Source organism: Sorghum bicolor, chromosome 4 (genome assembly GCF_000003195.3).
Source record: "Sorghum bicolor cultivar BTx623 chromosome 4, Sorghum_bicolor_NCBIv3, whole genome shotgun sequence".
NCBI lineage: Eukaryota > Viridiplantae > Streptophyta > Magnoliopsida > Poales > Poaceae > Sorghum > Sorghum bicolor.
The window spans coordinates 67,673,437-67,685,614 of NC_012873.2; the positions used below are offsets into that span (position 1 = coordinate 67,673,437).

General features: G+C 45.3%; 2 protein-coding genes across 2 annotated transcripts; one reads left to right on the plus strand and one right to left on the minus strand.

Moving 5' to 3' along the window:
* Positions 793-6,693, plus strand: LOC8056456 (pumilio homolog 1). Its single transcript, XM_002453005.2, has 11 exons — positions 793-1,083; positions 1,608-2,316; positions 2,759-3,581; positions 3,681-4,236; positions 4,320-4,461; positions 4,576-4,683; positions 4,791-5,003; positions 5,084-5,194; positions 5,566-5,760; positions 5,895-6,069; positions 6,169-6,693. The coding sequence occupies exons 2-11, from the start codon at positions 1,675-1,677 to the stop codon at positions 6,198-6,200; spliced, it is 2,997 nt and encodes a 998-aa protein (XP_002453050.1). The 5' UTR covers positions 793-1,083; positions 1,608-1,674; the 3' UTR covers positions 6,201-6,693.
* LOC110434649 (P-loop NTPase domain-containing protein LPA1-like) lies at positions 6,853-11,869 on the minus strand. Its single transcript, XM_021459188.1, has 8 exons — positions 11,508-11,869; positions 11,241-11,414; positions 9,992-10,275; positions 9,673-9,754; positions 8,771-9,190; positions 7,893-8,633; positions 7,605-7,715; positions 6,853-7,475 (listed from the first exon to the last, which is right to left on the minus strand). The coding sequence occupies exons 1-8, from the start codon at positions 11,565-11,567 to the stop codon at positions 7,209-7,211; spliced, it is 2,139 nt and encodes a 712-aa protein (XP_021314863.1). The 5' UTR covers positions 11,568-11,869; the 3' UTR covers positions 6,853-7,208.

Genomic DNA, 12,178 nt, shown 5'->3' on the forward strand with positions numbered 1-12,178 from the left:
TGTGCCTGCCCGAGATTGATGAGAATATATATGTGTATCTTTTTCTCAACCACAAACAATGCGCAGTGCCTTTTCTTGCGCCGTGTTTTCTTAGCGCCATCGCAACCTCGCCACTTTCTTGTGTCTGTCAGTTTCGGTGTTAGTATTTTATAATCACAACGCATTATTAGGCAAACAAAGTCACTTATTAGCCTCCTGATTGTCAAGCTCCATCAGATATTATATCATTATAATTGTTGTCGTCGTCATCATCCTTTCCTCGTTTGACTTGCCTGTCAATCGGAGTAGTAGCAGAGATACATATGGATTTTCCATGGACCCACCTGTCAGCCACTGCTCCGACAAGTAAGGAAAATAATAACACAGAAACTTACCATCTGTAACATACTCCCTACGGTTTTTCTTCTGAAAAGAAACAGCGACACATGAAACAGAACAGAGAGATATAAACCATATTCTTTCCCCAGGGAAAAAAAAAGGAATATGTTTTAAAAGATTTTGTCGATTTCCAAAATTGTCGATGGGTTCTTCAAGATGTGTACTGCTACGTCATACGTACTCATATGTATGTATACTCCTCATCCGCCTTTATTATTATGATGATCTGATGAAAGGTAGCGATAGAGGAGGAGTACCTGGCGGCCGGCCGGCGTGCGTATGCAGAAGCGCTATACGGCGCTTTGAGATTCGTGCATCGTGTAGGTGCAGGAATCGGACGGCTGTGAGCAGGTGGGGAGGCGGGCTACCGGTCTCCAGGAAGAAAAGGCCACACGTCGCTTTCCGCCTCCGCCTCCGCTCCCTTCCTTTCCCATTCGTCTCGTCTCGTCTCGCTCTCGCCTGCCGCCTCCCCTTCGCGTCGCCTCGCCTCGCTCCGGCCGCAGCAGCCGCCTCCGCCCTGCCCTCCCCTCCCTCCGGAAAATTCCCCAATCCATCCCCAAACCCTAAATAAATCCTCGATCGGCGCGCGCGGGAATCCAGCCACCGTCGGATGGGACCGCGGCCGGCGGCTCCGTAGTGGATTGGAGGCGCTCGGTTCGCTGCCTGTTTCATGCTGCTGCTACGGCGGCGGCGCCCGTTCTAGAGGTGAGATTATTGATTCTCGGCCGGGTCGCGTAGGTACCCGATCGGTTCCTCGGGTAGGGAGAGGTAGGACTGCCATGCCGCCGTGTTTGTATGTTTCTTTGGTTCCGTTTTATCTATCTATATCTATAATAATATCTTAGTTGGGCAAGAGAATGAATGTTTGGGTGTTTCGTCCGCGGATTAGGATGTTTTCCCATCAAGTTTTGTCGGGGAGTCTTCTACAAGTTAGGTTTCCAGTGGCTGGCTTAGTGTTTTGGTTTGGTTCTTGTTTCTTCTGTCCAAGGTAACTTGATGCGCCAGTTCCCTGTACTTGCCTTAAAAGCGGGGTTCTTTTTAAATAGAATTAACGGGGGAACTTGGGATTGAAACGATTTTACGTGTTCTGTAATCAGGATTTTTCTCATAAAGATGCATCGATCATTCTTCCAGTTCAATTTTCATGCATACCTTCGGATTACAACTCGACTCTATACAAGCTTTGGGAAAAAAATACAGTACTGATCACCACCTGCTTACTGGTTTAGGATTCAAGGAAACCAAGAAAGGAAGGAAGGAAGAAGGAGATTGGAACAAAAGGCAGGCGCTACATCGATGGCTCCATCTCAAGCGGCGGCGGCTGGCCCCACCTTTGAGGACCTGGAGCGCGACCTGCAGGCAGTTCTCATGGACCAAAACCACACGGCCCCTGCAGACGAGCTCAGCATGTTCCGCAGCGGCAGTGCTCCCCCCACCGTCGAGGGCTCACGCACGGCCATTGGCGCGCTCTTCTCTGGTCCGCCGCTTCCTGCCAACAACCTTGGTGGCAGTGGCGGCGGCGGGACTGGTGCTGGCATTGACATGCTCACTGAGGAGGAGATACGGTCGCACCCAGCGTATCTGTCGTACTACTATTCTAACGAGCACCTCAACCCAAGGCTTCCGCCACCAATGGTCTCCAAAGAGGACTGGCGTGCGGCGCAGCGGTTCCAGGCAGTGTCTGGAGGTATTGGGGATAGGCGGAGGAGGCCTTCAGAGGTCGGGAGTGGAAACTCGCTGTTCTCGGTGCAGCCAGGGGCGCGCGAAGTTGGTGGAGAGAAGGCGCTGCTGAGTGATAGAATGGGGAGGGGTGAAAGGAATGGGCTCGCACGGCAGCAGTCATCTGAGTGGCTTGGGAGAGGTGCCGATGGGCTCATTGGCTTGTCAGATATCAGTGGCCTTGGGTCTCGGCGCAAGAGCTTTGCTGATGCATTGCAGGTTTGGAGCATATTTCATACTTGATTTTTATTTCATTTTGTTGCTGTAGTTACATCTTCAGTAGAAGCACACATTGTTGTTTGAATGGAATTATATTACCCAACTTCAGTATAAGCAAACATTTTATTTTTGCTCACCGACTACATAGTGAAATTATCTTTTGAACTGTTTGGAACGGAATGCATATATGAAATTAGCAGATTATTCACTTTGCCTGCAAATCATACTTCTAGTAACATTAAAATCCACCAGAGTTATGTTCACTGCTGAACTTGAGAGATGGCAGGGGGTTGCATCTTTTTTTGTGACTGACATTATCATATGAAATTTCGTGCACAGATATTGGTAGGCTACTGGTACAATTTATAACCACTATATTTATTACTGCATTTTTCATTTTGTTTTGCTTTTTTATTCTCACCTGCAATTGTTTCAATGGCAGGAAAATATTAGCCGTCCTGCTGCTACTGCCGGTCATCTTTCACGATCTAATAGCCGCAATGCTCTTGAGGGCCCAACTCCAATCAGGTCATCTGATTCACCCAAGCCACAACTGCAGAATAGATCAGAATCCATGAATGGCCTGCGATCTGGATCCACTTCACCCAGTCTGGTCAGGGTCCAAAGTCTTGGTTCTTCAATGTCTCATACCTTTGCTTCTGCAGTAGGTTCATCTATCTCAAGAAGCACCACCCCTGACCCCCAGCTCATACGGAGAACTCCAAGTCCCTGCCTTCCTCCTGTTGGAGTTCGGATGGGGAGTTCTGATAAAAAAGTTGAAGCTGCAGCTGTTGCTTCACTTAATCATGATGGTGCTGACATTGCGGCAACTCTGTCTAGCTTAAGCCTATCTGGAAATAAGATGTCGAATGTGGAAAATGAAGTTCAGAATCATGTTTACCAGAACTTTGGTGACCAGGCAGATGTGCTGTTTAATGTACCAAAGGATCATAGGCAATTTTCACAACAAAATTTAACTCAAAATACCAATGAAGACTCGCTTAATGCCCCTGAATATGCAGTTTTCCCAAATGGGGGGAGTAACTTCAGTAATTTGCATGCTAGTAAGCTGGCATCTCATAGAAATAGCAAGTTCCCTATGCAGTCACCACATGGTAATGCGAACAAGAAAGGATCTTTGATGAGCTCAGCTGGTTCAGTTTCTCACTACCAGAACTTGAATGGTGATAGCCATGGCATTGATGTATCTGGACGGCATATGAAGACTCATGCAGGCGGTTTTACTTCATCCATGCTGAATCCTGGTACCATTAATCCCCTTCCCCATCTCTCTTCCTCTCCCCTTGCCTGTTTGCCGTTCACTCACTCACCTTTTGAGTTTTGAACCATGTTTTCATGTCCAGATGGTGACTATGGCAATGTTCTTTCGAACCATGGGGGATCGAGTTATCAGGGCCAACCAACAGAGACAATGTACGCACAATACTTGCAGGCAAACCCTGATTCCCCCCTTGGTTCAGCTGCAAGCATGAGTCCTTTCCAAGGGAGGGGTTTTACTGGTTCAGGACACTTGGATAGTCCTGGATATCAAAAAGCTTACCTTGGGTCATTATTTGCCCAGCAAAAGCTACAGTATGGGATACCATACCTGGGCAAGTCTGGTGCTCTTAATCAAAATATATATGGCAACGATCCTGCATTTGGCATTGGAATGACTTATCTAACAAGCCCACCATCTAGTCCGTATATCTCATCTCCTCAAGGCCATGTCAGGCAAGGAGATCGACTGACTCGACTTCCAGCCGTGGTGAGGAACACTGCTGGAGGATCCATGGGATCATGGAGTTCAGAGAATGGTCTGATGGATAATGGGGGGTCCTCCCTGCTGGAGGAATTCAAAACTAACAAAACCAGATCTTTTGAGCTGTTAGATATTGTAGGCCATGTGGTAGAGTTCAGGTACTATTTCATTGGAATTCCAACAGACTCAAGTTCATTTATTTTCATATGAAGCTAATATGGTTCTCTCTCTGACCTTTCAGTTCGGATCAGTATGGGAGTCGCTTTATACAGCAGAAACTAGAAACTGCTTCTATTGAAGAGAAGAATATGATTTTTCCTGAGATCCTTCCCCAGGCACGTACCTTGATGACTGATGTTTTCGGAAACTATGTTATACAGAAGGTGAGTAACCCTCATTTGGAACAGAACGAGTCTGGTTTGTTTTTCGACGATTTGCATATTCATTTTATCATTGAGAGCTTAGTTTTAAAATTAGTAATTGCTTGATCTTGGCAGTTCTTTGAATATGGAACTGAAACACAAACGAAGCAACTGGCAACCCTGCTCAAGGGTTATGTGTTACAGCTGAGTCTTCAAATGTATGGCTGCAGGGTGATTCAGAAGGTTTGTATACTGCTACAACTAATGTTTCCACCGAAGTTTAAACCCCAGTCATGTAGTGATCAAAATAACTTCTGCGGAGGCTTAGGAGGGTACTTGTTTTTCTGTAGGCTTTGGAAGTTGTTGAAGTGGAACAACAAACACAAATGGCTTTGGAGCTTGATGGATCTATCATGAGATGTGTTCGTGATCAGAATGGCAACCATGTCATCCAAAAATGTATTGAATGCATCCCTCAGGAGAGGATACGATTTATCATTTCTGCCTTTTACGGACATGTGGTGGAGCTTTCCATGCATCCCTATGGTTGCCGTGTTATTCAGGTGCTACATTGACCTTCCTCTGGTTTTGCCATCTTTTTTTATATAGAGATTGTCCTAAACATGTTCTTGGATATTGCCAGAGGGTATTGGAACATTGTGATGATGAAAGCACACAAAATGCCATGATGGAAGAGATCATGCAGTCTGTGGTTACTTTAACAGAGGACCAGTATGGTAATTATGTAATCCAGGTAACTGTCTATTCATTTCATGTTCCTTTTCTGATATACTCCCTGAGTTAGACCTCAACTTCACCCATGCTGAATCGTTCTTCTGTCAATCATTTTAGCACTATCTCTTGTGCTTATTACCTTACGTATCTCACAACTTGTGGTTTAAAAGTCTTGTATTATGACCAAGTTTTCTAGCTTGTTGAAAATATGATGATGCTTAGAAGTGGCTTTATTTATTGTTGTTTAACAAGTGGTATTTGACTTCCAATCGTTCTTTTGTTTTAAAGTGTTGTATTATGTTACGATCTTCTGTATTGACTTGCCCCTGCCCTATGCTTCATCCCATTTTTGAGAAATAGCTTTTTATAATCTCATTTCTTGTTCTGCAGCATGTCCTGCAGCATGGGAAACCAGAAGAGCGTTCTACTATAATCACACAACTAGCTGGACAGATAGTGAAGATGAGCCAACAGAAATTTGCTTCTAATGTTGTTGAGAAGTGTCTTACTTTTGGTAATCCTGAGCAACGCCAGATTCTGATCAATGAAATGCTTGGCACAACTGATGAGAATGAGCCGTTGCAGGTTTGTTTTCAACAATTGGACTGAACTTGCTTTTTTTATAAAAAAAAACGGCAGTAGGGGTCTGCTGCTGCAGGGTTGAATTCATGCATTCTAAGTTTCTAGAAACACTTGTAACGTGCACTTATGTTGTCCAGGCAATGATGAAAGACCAGTTTGCAAACTATGTGGTGCAGAAGGTTCTAGAGATATGTGATGACCAGAACCGTGAATTGATTCTTTCCCGTATCAAGGTCCACTTGAATGCACTGAAAAGATACACCTACGGGAAGCATATTGTGGCACGTGTTGAGAAGCTTATTGCCGCAGGAGGTAAATAAATCCCAAGACCCAAGGCTCCATACTGAATACCATTTGATCTTTTGACCACTGACCATTTGCATTTTGGTTGTGTTTCTTATCATCTTTCAGAACGGCGCATTGGCGCCCCATCCTCCTGCTGAGAAATTGGTTAGGTTACAGAATAACACCTGTACAGACAGACAGAAGATAGCGAGGCCTTAGCTTTTTACTATTACCAGTAGTCGGTAATATTGAGCGAGTACAACTGCAGAAGTTAAAAAAGGCTCCCGAATCCTTTGATGTAAATAAAGGAGAGCCTCTGGAAATAAATAAAAAGAATGAAAAAAGATGAAGAGATTTTTACTTGTCCTTGAGGAAAGAGTTGTATATTTGTATGGTTTATTTTCCCCTCTTGAAGCAGCAGGATAAAGAAGTGCAGAATATTGTGGAAGAAGCAAAGCAATTAGCAGAAGGATAAATGTTTTAGGATCAATAGATGATGGGAAGCAAGGACAGCTGTAGATTATCCTTTTTCCTTGGGTTTCATCAGTCACTGTATAAGTAAGGTTCATGGTGATGTTAATCTCTGTAAAGCCTGCCTTCAGTTTACTGACATTTTTCTGAAATCAAATCAAACGCATGTTTTCTGGTACTTGTCAAATGCCAATATCTGAGCAGCTCTTCAAATATCAGTTGTTTCCCACTACTCAACGTTGGCATAATGTTCATCAAATGTTGCAGTTAACCTTTATTATAGATACGCATCAATGGCATAATGTTCTGAGCTTATTGTTCAACCAAAAGACATGTATGTATGGCACATATTTTAGCCACGTGAGGTGACTTTATTAACAGCGCGGGTCTTATTTTTTTCCCCCGAGGATACATATTTGCCCTTGCCTGGAACATTATTGCCAAAGATAATACTCCTACTACAGGATATGATAGAGCATGGTTGCCTGGACAAAGCATCAGGTCGACAGGTGCTCTCTTTACAGCCAGGTGAAGGCATTTTGTAGTTTGGACAGGTACATGGCACAGCCACAGCCACCAGTGTCTACTCTACAGCACAGCTCAAAGCATCACAAAAGCAGGTGCCCAAGAAACATATCACCCGCTGGGACCAGCGCAGCGTGTCGCCGGCCTTCTCTGCACCCCGTCTGGTGGTGCTATGACGCGCACGGCATTCCAGTGCCAGCTACCTCCTTGGACATTTTCAGGAACAGGTCCAGGTTGTGGTGGTACCGGCCCTTTATGCCATCATCTTTAGCTGCCCCACTCCCATGGATGCCCTCCAGGGCTGGTGAGTTCTTGGTTTTGCTCACAACTTGCTCGTCGTCGGACCAGTCGCCATTCTCCATCACATCGCGCATGGCTAAGTCCTCATATTCCTCATCCGACTTGGTTGAGTGCTCGTCCACAGAGCCTGCATCTATCTGCAAGTATCCAGTGATTCAAGAGAATATTCAGCGTCGTCTTCAATTTTGTAGTGTATTGATGTGGTGAAACTAGATAAGAAAAAAAAAACAAATTGTTGAACACTGAAAGAGATAAGTCGCCCATACCTCGTGCATGTCTCTTTCTTCATCAGTTAGGTCTTCATCAGTTTCAGCATCACGGGGGTCGTCAGCTTCTTCTTCTTCTTCGCTGCCATATACCGAGTAGTCTTCCATAAGCTGGTAAGGTTAAAGCATCGGTTAGTTTGCAGGTACTGCATGTCATATCATTTCAAATGCCAACAATCTGAAGTCCTCTCCAGCGTTTGCAGTAGATGCCATAATATTTGTGACAGGAAAAGACACTCAAAGTTTGACATGCCACTCAAATCATAACTCTGGTAGATCAGGGCATACCTCCTTCGAAGTAGAATCTGACATCTTTGGCGAACTGCAGCATGATGAATAGTTCCTACCACCAGTCTCCACGTTATCAGCCCTCAGGTCTTCTACGCTTCCAGTATGGCTGGTTCCACCCGTGTCACTCATCCAGGCACTGATCCCAAAAGGACCAAACTGGAGATTGACCGCCTCTGCCTTTCCAATTTGTGAGGCATCCAGCATAGGATTTTCAGCAGACTTCCTGCTCTTTGTGATACCATTAAGATCCCCATTGCCATCACTTGTACCAACATGCCAAGCTTTGGTGACTGAGCCGTCAGTATTAAGGAGTGCCATCAGATTCCTTGAAGACCCCTTCCTTTGGATCAACTGAAACATGCCCTTAGAACCCAAGGTGTTAGCTGCACGCTGGTTCCTGTATTCCTCATCCACTACAGCAACAGTGTTTGTGTTGAGGTCATACAGTTGCTCCCCAGCTGCTCGCCTGCGAAGACAGCTGAAGACTGTGGCATGTATAGCAGCCACACTCTGGTCAACATTGGTGTTGTTGATCTTCGGCACAAGATGCTTGTCAGCTCGGTTGCATAGGTATTCCTGGATAGCTCTAATGTTTCGAATGTACTTGATGTATCTGTTCTTTGCTGGGTCTAGAGTCATGTACTTTGCACGTACAGCAAATCGTTCCATGTGTTTCTCCTCATTTGTAATGTATACCATAAATGGTATTATGGAAGGATGTTTCTTCATTAATCCCATCTGTTGGTTAACAGTAGAAGAAGAGATTAATCAGCGGCCAGGAGAAATGAGATATATAACTAAATGATGCAAAATAGCATAAATAAACTAAACAATTTTATGAAATACCCCTGCGTTGCTTCTTGACTAATACGTACCACAAAGTTAAGGCTTAGATGCACTCCTTCGACAATCACAGATTCTTTCTGCTCTTCCCAGGATGTAATTAATCTATCCAGGCTGTCGATCACCATCTCGCTTTGCGCCTTGTAGCCTTCTACTGCCATTTGCTTGTTACCAATCAATTCAGCTCTAGGAGGCAATTCTGAGGATCCTTGCTGAGCTTTGTCATCTGAAGTCACATCTTTGCCTCCACTGGTATTTGGATGAGAAACAATTGTGGGTTTATTTGCCTTGCGCTTTGCCTTTGCCTGAGAAACTGCAATAGGATCTAAATATTCGCCTGCATGGTAGGTTGAGGCATAGAGAAGAGGATTTTGTTTTTCATCTGCAAAGCCTCTCATCATATGTCGTATGGAATCAGTAGAAACTACTGTCGTGATGCCCAACCTACTACCCTGGTGAACAAAAAATAATAATAAACAAAGGATTCAGCAATTGTTCATTTCATTCATTTATTTGACAAAAAAAACAACAAAGCCTTTTTAGTCCCAAGGAAGATGGGGTAGGCTACAGTTGAAACCCAAGATGAGCACCACATTCATTTCTTTGAGTTTGACAAAAAAAAAAGTTCTGGAAGCAACTAAAACAGTAAGTGAAACTAGAAGGGGTTAGATGCCTCAAAGGTGATTGTTTATAATGGACACTTGTTACTAAGGGTGTGTTTGGATTGGAACATGAGCCATACCATGCCGGCCAGGCAGCAGATCCAGCACCAGGTGTCTAGAATCAGACATCTGAGCGAGCTGCCTGGACCAGCGGTGGCCAGGAACCAAGCAAACAGACAATATGGACTCATAGCAGATTTACTGGATCCTGATATGGTACGAAAATTGCTAATCCTGAAACGGACAAATGTTCTAGATGATATTAAACATACCAGCAAAGATGATAAAGTGGACTTGCCACATCCGCTTGTCCCACACAAGAGTATTGTCACCGATTCCTTTCTCTCTTTAATTCTGATTGGAACAGTTGGAAAGGAAAATAAGGAAATGTTACAAAAAAGGAAAGATTATCAATTACTTTCAGGTTGCTTTGGAGTGGCTGTGATAAACTGTTGCGAGTTAAATACATCAATTCTGTTACGACAAATATCTTTCACTTAAATAAGGAATGCCAAACATGCATGGAAATTGCTGTGATGGATATGTGCAATAAATGGGCAGATAAATACATCGATAAGCAAGTTGTTTTACCTGCAAGCGAGAAGTAGGTCAGCTTTCTGGTTGGGTCCGACATACTTGTACAAAGAGAGGGCATCACATACAACACTTACAAACTCCTCTCTTGAAACAACAATGGTAGTCTGGTTCTTGTATAATTCAAACGGTATGCTGCTATTGCTTCTCTCCAACATTTTTGGAGTATCTGTACCAACCCCAAGGCTAAGGGCGGGATAATTTTCTTGTTCGATTGCCCCATCTGACTTCGATGCGGCCAAGAATTCACTCTTCATCACATTGAATACTCTCTTGCTAATCTGTTGTGGCAACAAGGATTAAAAAAAAAGAGGTTTATTACCATAGCAAGTCTAGACTTTAGAAAGGAACAGCAGATCACACAAGTCTGCAGAGCAGTAGGTATGACAAGTCTTGTAATTGATTTCACACTCAGCCCAATTGGACCGTCAGGAACCAAAGATGTCAACCATTTACAAGCCATGACCAAATCAGAGCAAAAATAAGGAGCGTCATCGAGTGGGAACCTGATACCCATTCCAAGTCAATTGCCAGATACTGTCTAGAATCGTGTACCCATCAAAGTAGGGTCCGAAAGCAAAAAGATCATGCATCGGGGAAGGCAATACAAAAACGCGTCTACATCACATAACATGGCGTTGTCCTTGTCAATCGAACATAATAATCCCGAGAAAGCAATAGTAATTCACACCAGCCGAACTAACAGGTAACAGTTGCATGACAGTATATCTTATGATGATAGCGACCTCACAAACAAGCAAGTAGTATCACTTGATGATGAACAAGAACAAGAACTAAAGGTGGAAATTTTTTTGGGTTCCAAAAAAACGAAAAATTTGAGCCGCTTGGAAGCCTTGGGAGCTCAGCTCAAGCCTGAAAGAGGCCCCTCATCTTCCGTCACAAAGACGAAAAGTATAGGGCATGAGGAGAAGGGGATTTTGGATCGAGCCGGGAACAAATCTGCGCATCAGCAGCAGGAGGCTAAAAGATGTCACCTTTTTTTCATGTCAAAATCGCCGGTCACAAACCACACATGTCAGCGCCAACAGTAGACACGCAGCAAGAGGAGGTGATTCACGCCCAAGCCCCCACAGAAATTAAGCAGCAAGCTTAGCTTCCGATGGGGATCTACCGCACCGCACGAGAGGATCAGACAGCCCGGCTCAATCATAGTAGCAACCCAAGCTTAAAGAAAGGAAGCTAGGAGCAAAGCAAGATCAGACGCAAGAGGGAGGAAGAGATGGACCTTGAAGGCATGGCGAGGCTTGCATCCCATGAGATGCAGGGTGCTCTGCAGCACGGGGCGCGTGTACCGGAACGCCCGGCGGCCCCCGCCGTCGGCGACGGCAATGTAGAGCAGCTTGGGCGGCGGCGGCGGCGGCGGCGGCGGCGGCGCCTCCTCCTCGGCCATGTCCCCTACCTGCAACGAGAGGTGCCGGGAGGCCGGATCAAGAAACGAACGGTGGCCGGATCAGGGGAGTCGGCGGCGACGGGGGCTTGGCGAGCGGTGGACCTGGAGCACGGGAGGCGCGGAGGGGGGTTTTGAGGCGCATTGCGGCGGCGGCGGGGCCATGGCGGTGCGGGCCGGGGGGGCGGCGGGCGGCAGGTGTCGTCACGGCGTCCACGCCGCGTCCGCGCATGGCGTCCACATGGCCGCCCGCGCGCCGCGCGGCCTTGTTGGCTTTGGCTTCGTCCCCCACCTGCTGCCTTGCTCGGTGTCCCCTCCCCACCTTCCCTTGCCTTCTCTTCTCGGGATGGGTGGGAACGGGAATCGTTTTCTTTTTTCCCTCCTCCTCCTCTTCCTCCTCCTATACAAGTCTCGAGGGCTCTTCGAATTTCTTCCCGCTTCAATGGCGGTTCTGCCACACGCCATTTGCGTGAGAGATCTTTGACTATATATACACAAGGGCATGTGATTTGGTACGTCTTTGTTGCTGAAAAATTGCAACGCGTATGAGAGATCTGGTCTCATACAAAACAAAACCGATGAATCTTATTCGGTTATATGTGTTAACAAATATAAGTGTTACACACACGCGGCGTCCACTAGTAGTTCGATTAGGATGCCTTTGTTGTTTTGCTATTTGTATAATAAATGCTGTCTTCGTTCTAAAAGGGACGATTGCAATTCTAGGATTGGATTGAGTTAAATTTTCTTAAGCTTTATTAAATTTATAGCAAATA

Bases quoted from the DNA above. Each gene is read 5' to 3' on its own strand.
- LOC110434649 (XM_021459188.1), bottom strand. From the start codon at position 11,567: ATGGCCCCGCCGCCGCCGCAATGCGCCTCAAAACCCCCCTCCGCGCCT. The intron at 10,276-11,240 runs GTCCATCTCTTC...TTGCCACAACAG, and splicing joins AGCCTCGCCATGCCTTCAAG to ATTAGCAAGAGAGTATTCAA. The intron at 9,755-9,991 runs GTAAAACAACTT...TGTTCCAATCAG, and splicing joins GACCTACTTCTCGCTTGCAG to AATTAAAGAGAGAAAGGAAT.
- LOC8056456 (XM_002453005.2), top strand. From the start codon at position 1,675: ATGGCTCCATCTCAAGCGGCGGCGGCTGGCCCCACCTTTGAGGACCTG. The intron at 2,317-2,758 runs GTTTGGAGCATA...TTTCAATGGCAG, and splicing joins GCTTTGCTGATGCATTGCAG to GAAAATATTAGCCGTCCTGC. The intron at 5,004-5,083 runs GTGCTACATTGA...GGATATTGCCAG, and splicing joins ATGGTTGCCGTGTTATTCAG to AGGGTATTGGAACATTGTGA.